Source organism: Plasmodium yoelii (genome assembly GCF_900002385.2).
Source record: "Plasmodium yoelii strain 17X genome assembly, chromosome: 2".
Lineage (NCBI taxonomy): Eukaryota > Apicomplexa > Aconoidasida > Haemosporida > Plasmodiidae > Plasmodium > Plasmodium yoelii.
Window position 1 is genome coordinate 910,936 of NC_036174.2, and position 25,811 is coordinate 936,746.

Below are 25,811 nucleotides of genomic sequence, written 5' to 3' on the forward strand. Positions count from 1 at the left end.
TATATATGAAGTTGGGTATGGATTATAATAAAATTCATTTTTATTATTCATCTACATTATAATATACCTTCAGGTTAATGGGAATACTTTTATTGTTAATTAAACATATTACCAATATATAATAGGCAATAATAAAATATAGATTCACAAAATATCGATCGAGGTTCGACAACACAACGATATCTATAAAATATGTTTTATCCATCTAACATTTTTAATAACACATAAAATTACATTATAGATATAGGCATACTATCCTTTTAACTTTCGATTATATATAGTATAATTTTATGCTAAAGTTTTAAATTCAAATAATATAAATCGTTCTATATACGTTAATTTATTTACTATAAAGGTATAATATTAGATTAATCGCTATTCGTTTTAAAATTTTATATTTTGAGGCATACATATATTACATTTAAAATAGTTAAAAGACAAAATATAAGCATATTAATAAAATTTAATGTTATATTTTGTTCTGATAATTATAAATGATATGAAGATAGAATAACGTTATTATTATATGCTTATACATATAATCTAATAAAATACTCTACTAATAACTTATATTAAATATTATTTTATTGTGGAAACTTCATATAATTAAATATTAATTTTATCGAAAAGACACATAATAATACATTATAAAGGTATCAATGCTATATTTTTTGTTAAAGATCCAATTTGGGATATGTGGTTTAATATTATAAAAATATGAATCAATGGTGAAATGGTTAAAGACTCAATTCATGTTAAATGGTATTTTATTATTCACATTAGTGTTTAGTGAATAATCATTTTATAATCCAAAACAACATTACTGTATCATAGAATTAATAAAATATAGAATTTTTAATAAATTATTTGAATGATATACATTAACTATAACAGTAGAATATATAAGATAAAATTATGTATAATATTTATATAAATATATATATATTAAAGGCTAATATATCTTATCTCTCTCCTATTAAAGGGTAAAATAATAATCTAATCAAACATAGTTTTCTATTATACTTTAAAATTTACATAATAGTTATTTATATGTTAATATTTAATTTTTACTAAGTATGATTTTAAAAACAATATGAACTTAAAGACTTATTTAAGCCTATAAATACGGGTTCAGTGGTAATTGTCGTTTTAAACCGTGGAAAATATGCGTAAAATGTGTTATAAAATTATCCAAAAGGTATAATTATAAATTGGAATATGTAGGAATAAAAATAAAGTTATCGGACTCATTAAAATTATTTTTTAATTTATCTACATTCATTAAAACAATATAAATTTATGTATTTTGCATAGAAATGGAACAATTCAATTTATTTTGTAAGTGTTATTTTGGAAAAGACTGTATTATATATTATAAGAAACAAGTATATAATTATTTAGTCTATCTTATTAAATAAATATTTATATACTTTAAGGATTGTAATAATAATAACTTTCTTAAATTTATATATTTGTGCATTATTTAAGTTTTATAACGTCATTTATCTTCGATATGAAAACATATGTATATATTTTTTAAATTCATTATAAAAGTATATTAATTTTTATAATAAATTTATACCAAGTGTTAGTAAGAATAATATTTTTTGTATAAAATGCATCATATATACATATGGCAAAGTGTGTAACCAACCCTCTATTTAAGATAGTTTATCTAAATGTCATAAAATAAGTATAATATGATTTTAGTAATACTAATGTATTATTATTTAATATGAAATTCAAATTAAGAATAATATGTCTAACGAAAGATAACTGCTATGTAAAGAGCTTAAGTAAATATACCATATATTCTATGCAATATATATAAACATCACCCCGCATAATCTCCAAATTATAACAGAATTTCATTATAATGTATAAGGGATTGGTATATAGCATGTTCTTATATTATTCGTATGTTGCATTCCTATAAATTATATTAATTTTAATTTTAGTAACATTTATATTAATACATTTTTTGTTTAATTCGTAAAATATATTCGTAGTGTGAACTAATTAATGCGGCTGATAATAATTTTGTTGATGATCCGAACAATCCGGGAGAACATACTTCTATGGATTTGTTTAATTCGTATTGCCCTTATAATAGCTGTGATACTGATGATAAAAAAGTTAGTTCTACTTTTATAGCATTGCTAACTTTATTTAATAGTATTAATAATGAAAATTTAGATAGTGATAAACTTGTTGAATACGCTATTTTATGGTTAAGTTATAGACTAAATCAAAAAACACAAAATGGAACGACCAAATTAGACGATTTTTATACTAATCATGTAGTAACAAATAATAAATATGAGGAAAATATAACTACTGATAATAAGATTAATAAGGATGTTATAAATAACAAAATAGAATCGATGAATATTGATATTAAAGATATATCTAATTTTTATGATGCATATAAATCATTATGTAACATGTATAGTGAATTTGATCCAGAAGAAAATACTGAATGCAAGACATGTTTAGAAAATGCTGGAGAATTGTTTGAAAAATATGAAAAACTTAAAAATGCTTTAGATATTAATAAAGGAAGTTCTTATTATAAACTATTGTCTAGTTTATCAAATGATTATAAAATTTTTGTAAATAAATATAATAGTCTTGAATGTAGTCATAGCTCGCCACTTGTAGCTTGTCCACGAAGTTCAGTAACAAAAAATATACTAATTACAATTGCAATTATATTTGTTGCAGCATCAATTTTATTGGGAGTTTCTTATAAGGTAAATAATAAGGAATTAAAAAAAATATTATATATATATAAACATTAACGAGCAACCGTACGCTTCTTAAAATTTTATGTTAGTATTCGTTATTTGGATTTCGGAAACGATTTCAAAAACAAAAATTAAGAGAAAATCTAAAAAAATAAAGAAGAAACTGATCATTAATATATTATTCGAAGAGCAGTGATTATTTCAGGAATAGTAATAATGGTTGATATATTTTAAGAAATTGTCTATTTCGAAGTAATTTTTGCATAATTTTTATATAGTTTTTATGTTGCGGAACCCATATTCGGGTTAGAGCTAAGTATTATATTTCATTTAATTTTTTATAATTCGAACGCTAATTAAATATACGTATCATTCCGTATGTTTAATCACAAGATGATGCTCAAAATATGTACCCCCCAAATGGGTACTGCCATTAATATGAAAGGGGTTACATAACATATTTATAAGTTATAATATATATAATTGAGTGTCAATATATATTTAATATGATTAAAGAAAAATAACTATATTACATATATTAATTCATATTATGCTATATCGTAATTATTTATTATATAAAACTTGTTAATCATAATTATAATGAATTATGCATATCATAATATATTTCTTTATTTGGTGATATATTTTATACAGTAATCTTCTAATTTGTGTCACAATTATTTTGATTAAAATCGTATTTTGATAACCGAACAGTATAATCATATTATATATCATAGTATAAATTATAATAAAATTCATTTTGAATATTCATCTACATTATAATATACCTTCAGGTTAATGGGAATATTTTTATTGTTAATTTAACGTATTACCAATATATAATAGTCATAAAATATAGATTCATGAGTATCGATCGAGAATCGACAATATAACATAATCTATAAATTATTGTTATGCTTCTAACATTTTTTGAAGTTGTAATTGTAGTTACTATTATCTTCTTGTATTAATAGAAATTGTTTTATACTCTTTAATTTATTTATCATAAAGGTATAATAGTAGAGTAATAACTATTAATTTTTAAATTTTAAAGATTTAAGGTATAAATATATTATATTTTAAAATAGTTAAAAAATAAAATATAAGTATATTAATAAAGTTTAATATTATAGATATGATGTATTAGTATATGCCTATACATATAATCTAGTAAATTACCAATAGTTAATATTAAAATATTGTTTTATTGTGAAACCTTCATATAATTAAATATTAATTTTATCGATAAGACATAATAATACATTATATATTTGCTAATTATTCAATTTGGAATTTGTAGTTTTATATTCTAAAAATATGAATTAATGGAGAAAGGGTTAAATACTTAATTAATATTAAATATCATTTTATTATTCAATATTAACGCGTATTATATTATTATTGTTTTTTGTAGAATTAATAAAATATAGTATTTTTAACAAATTATTTGAATGTATATACATTGATAACTAAACAAAAAAAATATATAAAATAAAATGAATTATGTAGAACATTTAGTGAATATTTATCTAAATTTATATATTAAAATAGCAATATATCTTATCTCTCTCCTCTTAAAGGTAATATAACAACCTAATTAAACATAGTTTTCTATTATACTTTAAAATATCATCAGTAGGTATATATGTTTAATATTTACTAAACATCATTTTAAAAATGACATGCATTCAAAGACTTATTTAGGCTTATAAGTACGGGTTCAGTGCTAATTGTTCTTTTAAAGAATGGAAAATATGCATAAAATATTTTATAAAATTGCACAATAAGATATACTTCTAAATTGAAGTATATAGGAATAAAAATAAAGTTATAGAACTGATTAAAATGAATTATGAATTTATATACATTCATTAAAAACAATATAAATTTATATAGTTTCCATAGAGATGTAAGTAACATAACTTAATTTGAAAACATTATAATTTTAATAAAGCATTGTATATAGTATTAGAAGCAAATATATAAAAGTTTAATATATTTTAAGGATTATAGTAATAATATAATTTTTATTTTATAGATTTATACAGTATTTAAATTTTTGAAGGACATTCATTAAAACATAAGATATAAATATATTTCTTTTCTATGTTTAAACATACTTTAAATTCATTATAAATGTATATTCATTTTTATAATATAGTTATACAAAATGTTAGTAAGAATGGATTTCTTGTATAAAATGCATCATATATATATTTAATCAAAAGTGTATTAAAAAACCTCTATTTAAAGTAATTTAGCTAATTATCATAAAAAGTAATGTAACTTTCGTTAGTGATAATATTATTATATTATTCTATATTAATTTAATTATTGGAAATTTTATAATATATTTAACTACAGACAGTTATATATAGGGTTAAAGTATTTGCGTTTCATATTTGGTGCATCGTATATAAAATAGCATGATTCTACTCAATTTACAAATCAAAAATAAAATCCCATTATAATGGATGCCGATATAGTATATGCATTTTTTAATAATAATTTCCTTTACATTTTTTGATATTGACCATATATAAATATCATTAAACTTTATTTTAATAAAACTTTTAATAATTCGCGTTTTTATTAATTGTTTTTAACTTCTTTCTTAGTGTGGAACGTTAATTCCTTTAAGGAACGTGATTTTCAATTCGGACGATGGTATAAGTTATCGATTTACAGATGATAATGATTACAAAAATTACTGTAATGGTGGAAATTGTGATGATGATACCGCTAAAATTAATGCTAGATGTTTATATATTTTTGAAACATTCTTTAAGGATAAGTCTGAGTTTAAAAATGTTGCAAAAGGAAACATCTATATTGTTCAATACATTTTGATATGGTTAAGTTATGTGTTCAGTCTGATCAAAAGTGAAGAAAAAGGCAGTCTAAATGAATTTTATAATAAATATATAGAAACTGGCGAGACCTATAAAAAGGAAATAAACGAGGTTACTACTTATAAAAATTATAAGGATCTTATAGATAAAAATAAATATATTTTAAGTATGGATAAGAGCATTATATCTAAATTATATGATGCATTTAGTACATTATGTGACATATATATTGAGGTTGATCCAAAAGACTCAATTTGCGAGAAATCTTCTGAAAAAGCTAATCAATTTGTTGAAACATATAAAAAAATTATCATAGATCATAACATTGGTGAAAATATCCGCTATTTTTATGTATTGATTAATTTATTAACTGATTATGACAATTTAAAAACAAAATGTAAAAAATTTCCATCCACTCCAGATATAAAAAAAATAATTTCTGAAGCTACATCAAGTTCGATAACAAGCAAATTAATTCCAATTTTATCGATATTAGTTGCAATACCAATTTTCTTGGGAATTGCTTATAAGGTAAATAATAAGGAATTAAAAATATTACATTTAAATATTATTTTCATTAAATATATGGAAAAATTAACAAAAAAATCAAACTTTTCTTAAAATTTTTATATTAGTATTCGTTATTTGGATTTCGGAAACGAGGTCAAAAACAACATTTAAGAGAAAAGCTAAAAAAATAAAGAAGAAAATGGATCATTAATATATGATTCGAAGAGCATTGGTTATTCCAGGAATAGTAATAATGGTTGATATATTTTAAGAAACTGTCTATTGGGGAGTAATTTTTGATCATAGTTTTTATATTGTTTTTAAGTTATAGGGTCAGGGTTATGTTTATGGAACCCACATTCGGGTTAGGGCTAAGTATTATATTGCATTTAATTTTTTATAATTTAAATACTAATTTAATATATATATCATTCCGTATGTTTAATCACATATAAAGTCCAAATATGCAACCAAAAAGTGGATATAACCATTAATGTGGAAGGGGTTACATAACATATTTTATAAGTTATAATATATATAATTAAGTGTTCATATGAATTTAATATGATTAAAAAAAATGTCTATATTGCATATATTAATTCGTATTATTCAACACCATAATTGTCTATTATATAAAATTTGTTAATCTGCGGTTATATCGAATATTTCATAACGCAATGTTTCTTTATTTGATGAAAATTTTATTTAGTAAAACTTATTATTTGTATCATATTTATTTTAGTTTAAATTATATTACGCCAACATAACTGTAATAATAGATATTCATAAAATATAGATGCATGGAATATCGACCGAGAATCGACAATATAACATTGTCTATAAAATATTATTACGCTTCTAACATTTTTTAAGTTTTAATTGTAGCTACTATTCTCTTGTATTTTACATTTGTATTAATAGAAGTTTATACGCTTTAATTTATCATAAAGGTATAACATTATATTAATCACTATTAATTTGTAAACTTTATAGTTTTGAGGTATAAATAATTATATTTTAAAATAGTTAAAAAATAAAATGTAAGTATATAATAAAATTTAATATTATAGTTTGTTATACTTATAAACAACTTGGTATATAAAATTAACGTTATTATTCTAATATTTATATATATAATATTGTATAAATGACTAAACCTGAAATATGTTAAATTTGGGAATGTATACAATTATATATTAATGCAAAGTATAATGATATGTAATAATTAATTTAATTTGAATTAATAATATTTTTATTAGGTTATTATATATATAAAATTCACAAATATATTATTATTGCTAAATAATATGTTATAAATATTATACTTTAAAACAATGAAACAAAAAAATTCTAATTGATTTAAAGTATTTTGATTAAGCGCATTAATTATTCCGCTGTACTATACAGTGATATAGCAGTAATAAAAATAGTAATAACAATAGATAATGTATTAAATACGAAAAAATCATTAAATTTATTTGATTCGAATACGTTGATATATATTATTAAACTTGTAATAAGATTAAAATTATATGCACAAAACATCAAATGAAATATTATAACATTTATTTAAGTATGCTTAATGCGATAACATTAGACTAACATTACAAAGCAAAGTAATATTAATAATTTTATAGTTTTTCATAATAAAACTAAATATAGTTTATTATAAAATATAAAAGTAAACTATATATTTAGAAAATAATTCTAAGGCATTTTTAATGTATATACGAATTGAAAGCTTTAATGTTAAAGGAATAAATACATAATTAGCTATATAGAATATGTAAATCTTATATAGCTACATAATTGTCTTAAAAAAGCATAATTCCCTTATCTCTCCTATCTAAAATGCAAATATACCAACCTAATTACACATAGTTTTCTATTATACCTTAAAATTTGCATCAATAGTTATTTATATGTTAATATTTAATATATACTAAGTATTATTTTAAAAACAATATACATTTAAAGACTTATTTAAGATTATAAATACAAGTCCAATGCTAATTCTCGTTTTAAACCGTGGAAAAGATGTGCAAAATATATTATAAAATTACCTAATAAGGTATATTTATAAATTGAAATATATAGGAATAAAAATAAAGCTATTTAATTCATTAAAATTATTTTTTAATTTATCTATATTGAATAAAAACAATATTAAAATTATGTATATGCAATTAAAAAGAGAACAATGCAACTTAATTTGCAAGTATTATAATTTTAATAAAATATGGTATATATTATAAGAAACAAGTATATAAATATTTAATATATATTTAAAAATCACTATTTATATATTTTCAAGGATTATAGTAATAATAATAATATAATTTTTTATTTTTTAAATTTATACAGTATTTAAGTTTTAGAATTGAAATCATTAAAACATAAAATATAAATAGATTCCTTTTCTATGTTCAAACATACTTTAAATTCATTATAAAATTATATTAATTTTTATAATAAAGTTATACCAGATATTAATAAGAATAGAATTTTTTGTATAAAATGCATCATATCTATATTTAATAAAAACTGTATTAAGCAATCCTCTATTTAAGGTAATTTAGCTAATTATCATAAAGATAAATATAACTTTTCTTTGTAATAATATTATTATATTATTTTATATTAATTTAATTATTGAAAAGCATATAATATATTTAACTACAGATAGTGTTATATATAGGGTTAAAGCATTTGCGTCACATATTGGGGGTAGCTTATATAAAATAGCATGATTCTACTCGATTTACAAATATAAAATGAAATTTCATTACAATGGATAAGGATGTGGTATATGCATTTTTTAATAATAATAATTTCCTTTACATTTTTTGATATTGTATTATATATATCATTAAACTTTATTTTAATAATTCGCGTTTTTATTAATTGTTTTTAAATGCTTTCTTAGTGTAAAACGCTTATTGCTCTAACTAACTCGTTTTCCAAAAATTTGGACGAAAAAGGAGACTATAAAATTATTATTAATGGAAACATTTTAAGTAATTATTGCAATAGTAACGAATGTAGTGATAATCTCGCAAAAATTAATGCTGGATGCTTATATTTGCTTGATGCATTCTTTAAGAATTCTTCTGTGTTTAAGTCTTATGCAAAAAGTAATATCGATGTTGTTGAATACATTATCATATGGTTAAGTTATATGCTAAACCTAAAGGAACATGTAGGAAAGACCAATTTACAATATTTTTATGAAATGTATATAAATCGTGGTGATAAGTATAAAAATTCTAAAACTGATATTACGGGGTACAATAATTATAAGGATATTATAGATAATAAAATTGATTTGATAAATATGGATATGAGCATTGTACCTAAATTATATGAAGCATTTAATAAATTATGTATGATGCATTTTGAATTTGATAAAGAAAGTCCAAAATGCAATAAATATTTGAAAGAAGCTAAAGAATTTGTTGAAAAATATGAATATCTTAAGAAAAATTATAGTATTACTGAAAATAGTCCATATTATAAATTATTGTCTACACTATCAAAGGATTATGATAATTTTAAAAAGAATTGTAGTGATGTTAATTGTAAGGATATTCCACCCCTTCAATCAATTGAAAAAACAAAAAATATTGTAGATTTTTCTAAACAAAATTCTGAAGTTGGATCATCAAGTTCGTCGATAACAAACAATTTATTTATAGTTTTATCGATATTTGGTGCAATAGCATTTTTTTTGGGAATTTCTTATAAGGTAAATAAAAAGTACTTGAAAAATTATTTTCATTATATATATGCAAACGATAACAAAAAATAATTTGTTTACCGTTTTTATATTAGTATTCGTTATTTGGATTTCGGAAACGATTTCAAAAACAAAAATTAAGAGAAAAGCTAAAAAATATAAAGAAGAGAATAAATCATTAATATAAGATTCGACGAATAATGATTATTCCAGGAATAGTAATAATTATTGATATATTTTAAGAGACTGTCTATTGAGAAGTAATTTTTATATAGTTTTTATGTTGTGGGTCAGGGTTGTGTTTATATAACCCATATTGAGGTTAGGGCTAAGTATTATATCTTTATTTAATTTTTATAATTAAACACTAATTTAATATATGTACTATACCCGTATGTTTAATCACGAGATGAATTTAAAAATATGTACTCCCAAAGGAGCGTTGCCATTAATATGAAAAATGCCCCATAACATTTTCCCCATAAAGTATAATATATACAATTGAGTGTTCATGCCGATTTAATATTATTAAAACAAAATGTCTATATTGTATATATTAATATAGATGCTGAATATATATTAAGTCGTATTATGTAATATCATAATTTTCATTATATAAGCCTTGATAACCTAGAACTATATTCAATTGTGGATATGATAATATGTTTCTTTATTTTATGAAAATTTTATTTAGTAAAACTTATAACTTGTATCATATTTATTTTTATTTAAATCGTTTTATCCAACTGAAATGTAATAATAGATATTCATAAAATATAGATGCATGAAATATCGATCGAGAATCGAAAATACAACGTTATCTATAAAAGGAATTTTATACATCTAACATTTTTAGTAATACATAAAAAATGTACTATAGATATATTATAATAAATTTATAAATTATAAATATATATAATATCCACTTTTTTCATTTCAAAACTTTCATTTATATTAATGTTCTAATTTATATTGGTAGGAATAGTTATATATATATATTAATTTAATTATCATAAGGTATAATAATAGATTAATCACTATTAATTTTTAAATTTTATATTTTGAGATATAAATAAATAATATTTTAAAATATTTAAAAAATAAAATATAATTATATTAATAAAATTTAATGTTATAGTTCTAGTAATTATAAATAATATGATAGATATAATACATTATTATAATATGCCTATACATATAATTTAATAAAATGCTCTATCAATAACTAATATTGAAATATTATTTTATTGTGAAACCTTTATATAATAAACATTAATATTATCGAAAAGATAAATAATACATTATAAAGATATCAATGATTATATTTTTGTTAAAGATTCAATTTGGGAAATGTGGTTTTATATTATAAAAATTTGGATCCATGGAGAAAATTATAACGACTCAATTCATGTTAACTGTCATTTTATTATTCCATATTAACTCTTATTATATTATTAGTTTTTATTGAATAATCATTTTTAATCTAAAACATTACGTTACCATATAATTAATAAAATATAGAATTTTTAATAAATTATTTGAATGTACATACATTGATAACTATATCAATAAATATATAAGATAAAAATGAACTATGTAAAACATTTAGCAAATATCTATTTAAATTTATATATTAAAATAGCAATATATCTTATCTCTCTCCTCTTAAAGTGCAATATAACAACCTAATACATATAGTTTTCTATTATACTTTAAAATTTGCATCAATACTTATTTATTTGTTAATATTTAATAAGCATTATTTTAAAAATAATATGCATTCAAAGACTTATTTAATTATAAGTACGGATTCAGTGCTAATTGTTGTTTTAAAGAATGGAAAAGATGGGAAAATATATTATAAAATTATCCAATAAGGTATATTGGAATAAAAATAAAGTTATTGAGCGCATTCAAATGAATTTTAAATTTATCTACATTCATTAAAAACAATATAAATTTATTTAATTTGCATAGAGATGTAAGTAACATAACTTAACTTGAAAATACTGTAATTTTAATAAAACAGTGGTATGTAGCATTCGAAACAAGTATTAAATATTTAAAATATATTAGAAAATATTTATTTATATACTTTTAAAAAATATATTAATAATAGATTTATTAATTTTTACATTTTTACATATTTACATGTTCATGGGTATAAATATATTTATTAAAACATGAGAAACAAATTTGTATTTTTCTATATTGAGACATAATATAAGGAGATCCATTTTTAACCATTATAAAATTCCTTAAATTTTTATAATAAAATTACAATGAATATTATTAATAATCATAAATTTAAGCATAATTTATGTTATACATATGACCAAAACAAATATCTCCAATTTAAGGCAATTTAGATAATTTCAATAAATTATATATAAACTTACTATTGTATTATTACTTTACATTAATTTTAAATTAATACTAAAAATAGAATATGGTTAACTACAGATAATTTTTATATAGAGAATCCAATTTTATGTCCCATATTCTGATGTAATATGTGAAATTAATATGATATACTTAATTTATAGGTCGAAAATAAATTTCCAATATGTTGACTAGTAAAATGGTACATAAAATTTCTTGAATAAAATCTTTGTTACTAACATTTTTGATATTTTATTATCTATAAATTAATAACAAGTTCATTTTAATAGACATTTTTATTTGATTTTTTAAAATGGTTTCTTAGTGTGGAGAATTTGAAAGTATATGGAAGCTTTTTCCCGATGATTTAAATGCATCTGGGGAATATTCTATTAGTGGTGGAACGATCAAAAACTACTGCCCTAAAAAAAAATGTGATAGTAACGTCAATAAGATTCATGCTGGATGTTTATGGTTATTTAAACAATTTTATGGAAGTTCATATAATTTTTCGAATAATGCAAATGGAAATATGAATGTTGTTGTATACATTATGATTTGGTTAAGCCATAAATTAAATAAAATGTTAAATACACAATTTTCCAATCTAAATGAATTTTATAGTAAGCATATGCAAAATACCGATGAGTATAAAAATCATATAGATGATGTTACGGGATATACAAATTATATTGATCTTATAAATCAAAAAAAAGAATTGATGAATATTAATATTAGTGTTATGTCTAAATTTTATGGTTTACTTAAAATCTTATGCAATATGCATATTAATGTTGGTAAAAAAGACATGTTCAATACATATTCCGAATGTTCTAATAAATTTATTAAAATATATAATGAACTTAATGAAGATTCTAATTATAATGAAAATAGTTCATATAATAAAATAATGTCTATATTATCAAATGATTATAATGATCTTAAAGGGCAAGTTAAAAGTTATGATATGCCAACATTACAAACAAAGCCTATACCGAAAAAAAAAACACAAATGGATGACTCCACGAGTGGAATATCAACATCAATGTCTGGAATTGAAGTATCAAGTTTTGAAACTCAAGTATCAGATTCTGATTCAACATCATCAAGTTCATCGATATTAAATAAATTAATTTCAATACCATTTATATTTGTTGCAACATTGATTTTATTAGGAATTGCATATAAGGTAAATAAAAAGTCAATTAATAAATATATTCAGCACTGAATAATTCGTGGATATAAATAAATTATACATTTTTTTTAATTTTTATACTAGTATTCGTTATTTGGATTTCGGAAACGATCTCAAAAACAATATTTAAGAGAAAAAATAAAAAATATAAAGAATAAAACTGATCATTAATATATGATTCAAAGAGTATTGACTATTTCAGAAACAGTAGCAATGATTAATATATGTTAAGTAACTGTCTATTGGGAAGTAATTTTTTATCATAATTTTTATATAGTTTTTATGTTAAGGGTCAGGGTTGTGTTTATGGAACCCATATTCGGGTTAGGGCTAAGTATTACATTGCATTTAATTTTTTATAACTTAAACAATAATTTAATATATGTATCATCCCGTATGTTTAATCAAGAGATGATGCCCAAATATTCAACCCCAAATGGGGATAAGCTAATATAAATGGGGTTGTATAACATTTTTCCATAAGTTATAATATATATAATTGAGTGTTAATATATATTTAATATGATTAAAGTAAAATAACTATTTTACATATATTAATTCATATTATGCTTTATCGTAATTGCCTATATAAAAGTTAATATGTGGTTATATTGAATTATGCATATCATAATATGTTTCTTTATTATATGAAAATTTTATTTAGTAAAACTTATTATTTGTATGATATTTATTTTAATTTAAATCGTATTTTTATAACCGAACAGTATAATAATTTTATTATCAGAGTATAATTATAACTCGATTCATATTAATGATTATATTTTTAATGTTAATTAAGCACACTATTAATGTATAATAGATAATCATAAAATATAGATTCATAAATATCGATCGAGAATCGACAATATAACATAATCTATAAATTATTGTTATGCTTCTAACATTTTTTGAAGTAGTAATTGTAGTTACTATTATCTTATTGTATTAATAGAAGTTGCTCCATACGCTTTAACTTATCATAAAGGTAGAACATTATATTAATTACTATTAATTTTTTAATTTTGAGGTAAAATATATTATATTTTAAAATAGTTAAAAAATAAAATATAAGTATATAATAAAATTTAATATTATAGATATGATTCATTATTATATGCCTATACATATAATATAGAAATTACCAATAGTTAATATTAAAATATTGTTTTATTGTGAAACCTTTATATAATTAAACATTAATTTTATCGAAAAGACATAATAATACATTATATATTTGTTAATTGTTTAATTTGGAATTTGTAGTTTTATATTCTAAAAATATGGATTAATGGAGAAAGGGTTAAATACTTAATTAATATTAAATATCATTTTATTATTCAATATTATATTATCATAGTTTTTTGTAGAATTAATAAAATATAGTATTTTTAATAAATTATTTGATTGTATATACATTGATAACTATACAATAAAATGTATAAAATAAAATGAATTATGTAGAACATTTAATGAATATTTATCTAAATTTATATATTAAAAGAGCAATATATCTTATCTCTCTCCTCTTAAAGTGAAATATAATAACCTAATTAAACATAGTTTTATATTATACTTTAAAATTTGCATCAATACTTATTTATGTTTTATATAATTAGTATTTACTAAGTATGATTTTAAAAATAATATACATTCAAAGGCTTATTTAAGCTTATAAGTATAGGTTCAGTGCAAATTGTTTTAACAGTGGAAAAATATGGCAAAATATATTATAAAATTGCCTAATAAGATATACTTCTAAATTGAAGTATATAGGAATAAAAATAATGTTATCGGATTCATTAAAATGGATTATGAATTTATCTACATTCATTAAAAACAATATAAATTTATATAATTTGCATAGAGATGTAAATAACATAACTTAATTTGAAAACATTATAATTTTAATAAAGCATTGTATATAGTATTAGAATCAAATATATAAAAGTTTAATATATTTTAAGGATTATAGTAATAATATAATTTTTATTTTTTAGATTTATACAGCATTTAATTTTTTGAAGGACAATCATCAAAACATAAGATATAAATATATTCCTTTTCTATGTTCAAACATACTTTAAATTCTTTATAGAAGAATATTCATTTTTATAATAAAGTTATACCATATTTTATTAATAATAGTCTTTTTGTATAAAATGCATCATATATTTAATCAAAGGTGTATTAAGAAACCCTATATTTAAGGTGATTTAGCTAATTGCCATAAAATAAGTATAATATGATTTTAGTAATAATATTATTTTATTATTCTATATTAATTTCATTATTGAAAAAATTATAATATATTTAACTACAGACAACTGTTATATATAGGGTTAAAGTATTAGGGTCACATATTTGGTATAGTATATATAAAAACAGCATGATTTTATTCAATTTACAAATCAAAAATAAAATCCAATTATAATGAATAAGGAAATGGTATATGCATTTTTTTAAAAATAATAGTTTCCTTTACATTTTTTTATATTGTATTACATATAAATATCATTAAACTTTATTTTAATAAAATTTTTAATAATTCGCGTTTTTATTAATTGTTTTTAAATGTTTTTTAGTGTAAAGAGTTCAAGAGTGTAAGGGAATGGATTTCCGATGAATTGAAAGATAAAGAAAGCTATGAAATTAAAGATGATAAATTTTTAAATGATTATTGTGATAATAAGCGATGTGAAAATGATTTCGATTTAATAAGTGCTGGATGTTTATATTTGTTGGATCAATTCTATAGCGATTCTGGTGTGTTACCCTCTCCTTCAAAAAGTAACCCCTATATTGTTGATTACATTTTGATATGGTTAAGTTATATGTTAAACCTAAAGAAAAGTGAAGAAAACATTATAGATACTTTTTATAATAATTACATAAATACTTGTGGTAAGTATAAGACGGAAAAAAGTGAATTTAATTATCATGATCATGATAATTATAAGGGTCTTATAGATAAAAGAAAGGAATTTTTGTATATGGATCGTAATATTGTAACTAAATTTTATGAAGCATTTAAATCATTATGTAACCTGTATAATGAACTTGATTATGAAAAAAAAAATTGCGAGAATTATTTGGATGATAATAATGAATTTTTTAATAAATATGAAGAGCTTAAGAAAGATACTAGTAATACTGGAAATGGTTCATATAATAAACTATTGTCCACTTTATCAACTGATTATAATGATTTTAAAAAGGAATGTAAAGATATTTTATCCTCTCTATCGGCAAAAACAAAAGAAAAGCCTGGACAATATATAGATGGTTTAGGACAAGGTGTAGATAGTTTTGAACAAGGTGTAGATAGTTTTGAACAAGGTGTAGATAGTTTTGAACAAGGTGTAGATAGTTTTGAACAAGGTGTAGATAATCCTGATATTGCATCATCAAGTTCATCGATAGTAAGCAAAATAATTCCAGTTTTATTGATATTTGGTGCAATATCAATTTTTTTGGGAATTTCTTATAAGGTAAATAATAAGGAATTTAAAATTATTTTCATTATATATGCAAATTTTAACAAATAAATCGTATACTTTTTAACATTTTATATTAGTATTCATTATTTGGATTTCGGAAAAGAGTTCAAAAACATTTAAGAGAAAAGCTAAAAAAATAAAGAAAAAAACTGATCATTAATAAATTATTCCGAGTATGAAGATTGATGTATTTTAAGAAAGCGTCTATTTCGAAGTAATTTTTGATCATAGTTTTTATATTATTTTTATGTTGTGGGTCATAGTTGTGTTTGTGGAACCCACATTGGGGTTAGGGCTAAGTATTATATTGCATTTAATTTTTTATAATTTGAACACTAATTAAATATATGACCATTCACATATGTTTAATCACGCGGCAAAGCCTAAATATGCAACCAAAAAAGGGGTACTACCATTAATATGAAAAGAGTCACATAATTTTTTTTCATAAATTATAATATATATAATTTAGTGTTCATCCTGATTTAATATGATTAAAAAAAATGTCTATATTGCATATATTTATTCATATTATGATATATGATAATTATTTATTATATAAGACTTGTTAACCCATATCTATATTGAATTATGCATATCATAATATGCAATATATTTATTTATTTATTTGATGAAACATTTTATTTAATAAACTTATTATTTGTATCATATTTGTTTTAATTTAAATTGTATTTTAACAACCGAATTATAATAATAGATATTTATAAAATATCGATCGATATTCGATAATACAGCGTTATCTATAAAATGCATTTTATGCATCTAACATTTTTAATAATCAATAAAATATGCATATTGATAAAAAATTATATTATAGATATATGTATATTATCCTTTTAACTTTCGATTGTATATAATATCATTTTCTTTATATTTATATTAAGGTTTTAAATTCAAATAATAGAGATTCTTATATATACATTAATTTATTTACTATAAAGATATACTATTAGATTAATCAATATTCATTTTTAAATTTTATAGTTTGAGGTATAAATATATTATATTTAAAATTTTAAAAAAATAAAATATAAGTATATTAATAAATTTTCATATCATATTTTGTCCTAATAATTATAAATAACATGATAGATAGAATAGCGTTATTATTATATATCTATGTATATAATTTAATAAAATGGTCTACTAATAACTAATATTGAAATATTGTTTTATTGTGGAAACTTCATATAATTAAATACTAATATTAATTTTATCGAAAAGGCAAATAATATTAATTTAATTTGAACTAATATTATTTTTATTAGGTTATAATATATAAATTAATAAATATGTATTATAAATATATCGTTTTATGAGATAGTATATCTGTTTATACTTTAAACAATGAATCACAGACATATCATCCATTGATTTAAAGTATTTATATTAAGGGCATTAATTATTCCGTTGTACTATACAGTGATCTAGCAGTAACAATAATAATAGTAATAACAATAAATAAAATATTAAATATGAACAAACATATGATGTTTATTTGAAACATTACATGAGTATAAATTCATTATATATATTATTAAAATTGTAATAAGAATAAAATTGTATGCATACAGGATCAAATGAAATATTATAACATTCATTTTAATATGCTTTAATGCGATAATATTAGAATTAACACTGTCAAGCAAAATAATATTAATAATTTTATAGTTTACTTAAAAATATAGTTTATTATAAATACAAAAGCAAACCATATATTTAGAAATTAATAACTCTAAGTTATTTTTAATGAATAATTTTAATATATACATACATGAGTTAAAAGGTTTAATGGTAAAAAATATAATTAGCTATATAGAATAGGTAAATCTTATATGGCTACATCCTTGTCTTAAAAAATCATACTTCCCTTATCTCTCCTCTCAAAGTGCAATATACCAACCTAGTACACATAATTTTCTATTATACTTAAAAATGTTCATCAGTACTTATTTATGTGTTATATATTTAATATTTACTAAGTATTATTTTAAAAACAATATGCATTAAAATACTTATATAAGCTTATAAATACGGGTCCAATGCTAATTCTCGTTTTAAACCGTGGGAAATATGTGCAAAATATATTATAAAATTACCCAATAAGGAATATTTATAAATTGGAATATATAGAAATAAAAATAAAGTTATTGAAAATGTTAAATATAATTGGAATGGATATATATTAAATAAAAATAATATTAAAATTATATAATTTGCATAAAAAGTGGAGCATATAACTTAACCTTAAAATACTATAATTTTAGAAAAAACTACATTATATATTATAAAAAACAAGTATATAAAAATTTAATATATTTAAAAAAATTACTATTTATATACTTTTAAGGATTATAGTAATAATATAATTTTTAATTTTTTAGATTTATACAGTATTTAATTTTTAGAAGGACAATCATTAAAACAAAAGAAATGACGTTTATTTTCTATATTAAAGCATATGTATAAGAAGATATATTTTAAATTCATTACAATGTTACTTTAATTTTTATAGTAATTCTCACATGAATGTTATTAAGGATAACAATTTATCCAGAATTGTATTATATATACATATGATAAAACATGTATTAAACAACACCCCTAATAAGGCAATTTATCTAATTACCATAAACAAAAATATAATATTCTTTTAGTAATAACATTATATTATTATTTCATATTTATTTTAAATTGAAATTAATAATAATAAAAACATTTTTATCTCCAAATAATTCCTGTATATAGGATTAAATAATTGTATTACCTATTTTAGTATATATATATAAAAATAATATGATATCCCCTTAACCTAGGATTATAAATTATATTCCATCATAATGGATGATAGTCTAGTATGTACACTTTTTGATATTATATTTCCTATAGACTTCATTAAGTTTTATTTTAATAACATTTTCTTAATACATATTTTTATCATTTTTTTTAAATGGTTTCTTAGTGTTCAAACTTTGATCTTTTGAGGTTGCATTTACCCGATGAATTAGGCGGTATACCAAAATCTGAATTTAATAAAATTACAAATTTCGATAAGTACTGCCCTAATAATAACTGCGATACTGACCTCGAAAAAATTACGATTGGATTTTTATGGTTACTTGGAAAATATTTTACTAAATACCCAAAGATAGGTGATAATGAATATATTACTCAACCATTTTTTATATATATTATTTTATGGTTAAGTTACAAATTAAATCAAAACTTAGATCACAAAACCAGCAATATAAACGAATTTTATACTCAACATGTAATTGGTAATACTAAATATAGTAATTTTACAGGTGATTCCAATAAATTTACATTTCTTGAGGAATTCATAAATAAACAAAAAGATTTGTTGGATATTGATTTTAAAGATCTTTCTAAATTTTATGATGCATCCAAATTAATATGTAGTATGTATGCTAATAAAGCAACGAATACAGATAACAAAAAACTGTTAAATGATGCTACTAGTTTTGTTATAAAATATAAAAAGCTCAAAGATGGCAGTAATACTGAGGGTACCTCAAATAATCAAATATTGTCTGCTTTATCAAATGATTATGATTATTTAAAAAATAAATGTAAAAATGTTCAACCGCTTCCAGAGATAACAGCAGACATTTCTGCATTAGCATCTACACTTGAAGATGCATCATCAAGTTCGCCGATGGGAAACAAAATATTTACAGTTTTATCGATATTTGGTGCAATAGCATTTTTTTTAGGAATTTCTTATAAGGTAAATAATAAGGAATTAAAAAAAAAAATATTATATATATGCAAACATTAACAAAGAAAACGTATGCTTCTTAACATTTTATATTAGTATTCGTTGTTTGGATTTCGGAAACGAGCTCAAAAACAATATATAAGAGAAAAAATAAAAAATATAAAGAAGAAAATGAATCGTTAATATATAATTCGAAGAGAATGACTATTTCAGGAATAGTAATAATGATTTATATATTTTAAGAAACTGTCTATTTGGAAATAATTTTTACATAATTTTTATATAGTTTTTATTTTGTGGAACCCATATTCGGGTTAGGGATAAGTATTATATTATATTTAATTTTTTATAATTTGAACACTAATTTAATATATGTATAATTCTGTATGTTTAATCACGAAATGAAATTCAAAAGCCAAATATACCCCCAAAAGGAACATATCCATTAATATGAGATGTGTCGCATCACATTTTTTCATAAGTTATAATATACATAATTGAGTGTTCATGCCAATTTAATATGATTAAAATAAAATGTCTATATTGATTATATATGAATTCATATTATTCTATATCATAATTTTCATTATATAAAACTTGATAACCCAGAGCTATATTGAATTATGCATATCATAATATATTTCTTTATTTAGTAAAACTTATTATTTGTGTCATTATTATTTTTATTTAAATTGTATTTTAATAACCGAACTGTAATAATAGATATTCATAAAATATCGATCGAGTATCGACAATACAACGATATCTATAAAAGGCATTTTATGCATCTAACATTTTTAATAATCAATAGAATTATGGATATTAATAAAAAAATAAATTATAGATATATGTATACTATCCTTTTAACTTTCGATTGTATTTAGTATCATTTTATGTTAATTTTTTAATTAATATTGATATAAATAGTTATATATACATTAATTTATTTACTATAAAGGTATAATATTAGATTGATCATTATTAATTTTTAAACTTTATACTTTTGAGGTATAAATAAATTATATTTCAAAAGATTTAAAAAATAAAATATAAGTATATTAATAAAATATAATGTTATAGTTTGTTATACTAATTGTAAATAATTTGATAGATATAATATCGTTATTATTATATGCCTATATATATAATCTAATAAATACTATACTAATAACTAATATTGAAATATTATTTTATTGTGAAACCTTCATATAATTAAATATTAATATTATTGAAGACACATAATGATGCATTATAAAGGTATAATTTTTATATATTTGTTAAAGATCCAATTTGGGATTTATAATTTTATATTATAAAATATGGATAAATAAAAAAAAGTATAAAGACTCAACGTTAAATATCTTTTTATTATTTAATATTAACGCGTATTATATTATCATTGTTTAATAAATAATCTTTAATTACAAATAGCACTGTTTTATCATAAAATTAATATAATATAAATATTTTAATAAACTATTTGAATGTATATACATTGATAACTATAACAATAAAATAAACTATGTAGGACATTTAGCGACCATTTATCTAAATTTACATATTAAAAGAGCAAATATATCTTATCTCTCTCCTCTTAAAGTGCAATATAACAACCTAATTAATCATCGTTTTCTATTATAGTTTAAAATTTGCATCAATACTTATTTATGTGTTAATATTTACTAAGCATTATTTTAAAAATAATATTCATTCAAAGACTTATTTAAGCTTATAAATACGGGTTCAGTGCAAATTGTTTTAAAGAATGGAAAAGATGGAAAAATATATTATAAAATTACCCAATAGAAAATACTTCTAAATTGGAATATCTAGAAATAAAAATAAAGTTATTTAACGCATTAAAATTATTTTTTAATTTATCTATATTAAATAAAAATAATATAAATTTATATAATTTATATAGAAAATGGAACATGCAACATAATTTGAAAATACTATAATTTTAGAAAAAACTATATTATATATTATAAGAAACAAATATATAAAAATTTAATATATTTTTAAAAGCGACGATTTATATACTTTTAAGGATTATAGTAATAATATTATTTTTTATTTTTTATATTTATATAGTATTTAAGTTTTAGATGAGAAATCATTAAAACATAAAATATAAATATATTCTTTTTCTATGTTCAAACATATTTTAAATTCATTATAAAAGTATATTAATTTTTATAATAAAGTTGTACCAGATGTTAGTAAGAATAGCACTTTTTGTATAAAATACATCATATCTATATTTAATCAAAAATGTATTAAGCAACCCTCTATTTAAGGTAATTTAGCTAATTATCATAAACAGAAATATAACGTTTCTTTACTAATAATATTATTTTATTATTCATATTAATTTAATTATTAAAAAGTTATAATATATTTAACTACAAACAATTGTTATATATAGGGTTAAAGTATTTGCGTCACATATTGGGGACAACGTATATAAAACAGATGATTCTACCCAATTTACAAATCTAAAATGAAATTTTATCACAATGGATAAAAATCTGGTATATGCATTTTTTAATAATAATGCTTTCCTTTACATTTTTTGATATTGCATTATATATAAATATCATTAAACTTTATTTTAATAATTTGCGTTTTTATTAATTGTTTTTAAATGTTTTTTAGTGTAGTAACTTCCTTTTAGTAAAGGCGAAATTTCCTGATGAATTGAGTAATGGAGAGTATCAATTTATTGATGAGTATTTCAAAAAGTATTGTACTAGTGGTTGTAATGATCCTATCGCAAAAATTAATGCTGGTTGTTTATATTTTTTTGATGAATTCTTTGGGACTTCTGAGTTGTTTAAGTCTGTTGCCAAAAGTAACACCAATATTGTTGATTACATTATTATATGGTTAAGTTATATGTTAAACCTAAAAGAAAATACTAATAGCAACATCAGCCATCTAAAACATTTTTATGATACAACTATAAATAATGATAAGTACACAAATCCTATAGATAATGTTTCGGAGTATAAAAATTATAAGGATCTTATAGATAAAAAACACGATTTGACGAATAATGATATGAATAAAAATATTATATCTAAATTATATGAAGCATTTAATATATTATGTAATATGTATACTGAATTTGATGAAAGCAAGCCAAATTGTGAGAAAATTTTGGAAAAGGCTAATAAATTTGTTGAAAAATATAAAGAATTAGATGGAAATTGTAATATTACTGGAAAAAGTTCATGTAGTAAAATATTGTTTACTTTATCATCTGATTATATTAATTTTAAAAATAAATGTAATGATATTCCACCTCTTCCAGGGATAGCATCAGAAATTTTTGCACAAAGACTTGGATTTACATCAAGTTCATCGATAGCAACAAAATTATTTATAGTTTTATCGATATTTGGTGCAATAGGATTTTTTTTTGGAATTTCTTATAAGGTAAATAATATGGAATTAAAAAATATTACATTTAAATATTATTTTAATTATACATATGTAAACGTTAACAAAAAAATAATACGCTTTTTAACATTTTATATTAGTATTCATTATTTGGATTTCGGAAACGATTTAAAAAACAACAAATAAGAGAAAAAATAAAAAATATAAAGAAGAAAATGAATCAATAATATATGATTCGAAGATTAATAATGATTAATAAATGTTAAGAAGTTGTCTATTGGGAAATAATTTTTGCATAATTTTTATATAGTTTTTATGCTGTGGGTCAGGGTTGTGTTTATGTAACCCATATTCGGGTTAGGGCTAAGTATTATATCTTTATTTAATTTTTATAATTAAACACTAATTTAATATATGTACTATACCCGTATTTTTAATCACAAGATGAAATCAAAAGTCCAAATATGCAACCAAGAAGGGGTATAAGCTAATATGTAATGAATTTCGTAACATGTTTTATAAGTTATAATATATATAATTGAGTGATCATGCCGATTTAATATGATTAAAATAAAATGTCTATATTGCATATATTATTATAGATATTGACTATATATCAATTCATATTATATATATCATAATTTCCTATTATATAAAACTTGTTAATCAGGGACTATATTGAATTATGTATAACATAATATGTTTCTTTGGTTGATGAAGCATTTTATTTAGTAAAACTTATAACTTATATTATATATATTTTTATTTAAATCATGTTATCGAACTGAACTGTAATAATATATATTCATAAAATATAGATGCATGAAATACCGATCGAGAATCGAAAATACAACGTTATCTATAAAAGGCATTTTATGCATCTAACATTTTTAGTAATACATAAAAAATGTACTATAGATATATTATAATAAATTTATAAATTATAAATATATATAATACTCATTTTTTTCATTTCAATAATTTGAATTTATGCTAATGTTCTAATTTATATTGGTAGGAATAGTTTTATATATTAATTTAATTATCATAAAGGTATAATAATAGATTAATCTCTATTAATTTTTAAATTTTATATTTTGAGGTATAAATATATTATATTTTAAAATAGTTAATATAATTGCATATAAGTATATTAATAAATTTTTTATCATATTTTGTTTTAATAATTATAAATAATATGATAAATAGAATAACGTAATATTATATACCTATATATATAAGCTGGTAAAATATTATACTAATAACTAATATTGAAATATTATTTTATTGTGAAACCTTCATATAATTAAACATTAATATTATCGAAAAGACAAATAATACATTATAAAGATATCAATGATTATATTTTTGTTAAAGATTCAATTTGGGATATGGGGTTTAATATTATAAAAATTTGGATCCATGGAAAAAATGATAAAGACTCAATTCATGTTAAATGTCATTTTATTATTCCATATTAACTCTTATTATATTATTAGTTTTTATTGAATAATCATTTTTAATCTAAAACATTACGTTACCATATAATTAATAAAATATAGAATTTTTAATAAATTATTTGAATGTACATACATTGATAACTATATCAATAAATATATAATATAAGAATGAACAATGCATAGTATTTAGGAAATTTTTATCTAAATTGATATATTAAAATGGCAAATATATCTTATCTCTCTCCTCTTAAAGAGCAATTTAACAAC

The 25,811-nt window shown here is 20.0% G+C and overlaps 7 protein-coding genes across 7 annotated transcripts; all 7 read left to right on the top strand.

Annotated features, from left to right (window-relative positions):
* Positions 1–1,876: 1,876 nt before the first annotated feature.
* PY17X_0221401 (PIR protein) lies at positions 1,877–2,902 on the top strand (the record flags this gene model as incomplete). The annotated part of the gene is made up of 3 exons (XM_022956320.1): positions 1,877–1,891; positions 2,010–2,753; positions 2,837–2,902. 3 exons carry the CDS (start codon positions 1,877–1,879, stop codon positions 2,900–2,902), a joined length of 825 nt encoding a protein of 274 aa, XP_022810761.1.
* Positions 2,903–5,217: 2,315 nt separating this feature from the next.
* On the top strand, positions 5,218–6,300 carry PY17X_0221501 (PIR protein; the record flags this gene model as incomplete). The annotated part of the gene is made up of 3 exons (XM_022956315.1): positions 5,218–5,232; positions 5,366–6,130; positions 6,235–6,300. 3 exons carry the CDS (start codon positions 5,218–5,220, stop codon positions 6,298–6,300), a joined length of 846 nt encoding a protein of 281 aa, XP_022810760.1.
* Positions 6,301–8,899: 2,599 nt separating this feature from the next.
* Positions 8,900–10,027, top strand: PY17X_0221601 (PIR protein; the record flags this gene model as incomplete). Its single annotated transcript, XM_022956307.2, has 3 exons — positions 8,900–8,914; positions 9,036–9,854; positions 9,941–10,027. 3 exons carry the CDS (start codon positions 8,900–8,902, stop codon positions 10,025–10,027), a joined length of 921 nt encoding a protein of 306 aa, XP_022810759.2.
* Positions 10,028–12,411: 2,384 nt separating this feature from the next.
* On the top strand, positions 12,412–13,593 carry PY17X_0221701 (uncharacterized protein; the record flags this gene model as incomplete). The annotated part of the gene is made up of 3 exons (XM_721729.1): positions 12,412–12,429; positions 12,553–13,416; positions 13,507–13,593. The coding sequence occupies 3 exons, from the start codon at positions 12,412–12,414 to the stop codon at positions 13,591–13,593; spliced, it is 969 nt and encodes a 322-aa protein (XP_726822.1).
* A 2,259-nt stretch (positions 13,594–15,852) lies between these two features.
* PY17X_0221801 (PIR protein) lies at positions 15,853–17,079 on the top strand (the record flags this gene model as incomplete). Its single annotated transcript, XM_022957902.1, has 3 exons — positions 15,853–15,867; positions 16,005–16,875; positions 16,997–17,079. 3 exons carry the CDS (start codon positions 15,853–15,855, stop codon positions 17,077–17,079), a joined length of 969 nt encoding a protein of 322 aa, XP_022811314.1.
* Positions 17,080–19,780: 2,701 nt separating this feature from the next.
* PY17X_0221901 (PIR protein) lies at positions 19,781–20,862 on the top strand (the record flags this gene model as incomplete). The annotated part of the gene is made up of 3 exons (XM_022957901.1): positions 19,781–19,795; positions 19,903–20,688; positions 20,776–20,862. 3 exons carry the CDS (start codon positions 19,781–19,783, stop codon positions 20,860–20,862), a joined length of 888 nt encoding a protein of 295 aa, XP_022811313.1.
* A 2,336-nt stretch (positions 20,863–23,198) lies between these two features.
* PY17X_0222001 (PIR protein) lies at positions 23,199–24,311 on the top strand (the record flags this gene model as incomplete). Its single annotated transcript, XM_022957900.1, has 3 exons — positions 23,199–23,213; positions 23,338–24,120; positions 24,225–24,311. 3 exons carry the CDS (start codon positions 23,199–23,201, stop codon positions 24,309–24,311), a joined length of 885 nt encoding a protein of 294 aa, XP_022811312.1.
* Positions 24,312–25,811: the final 1,500 nt, after the last annotated feature.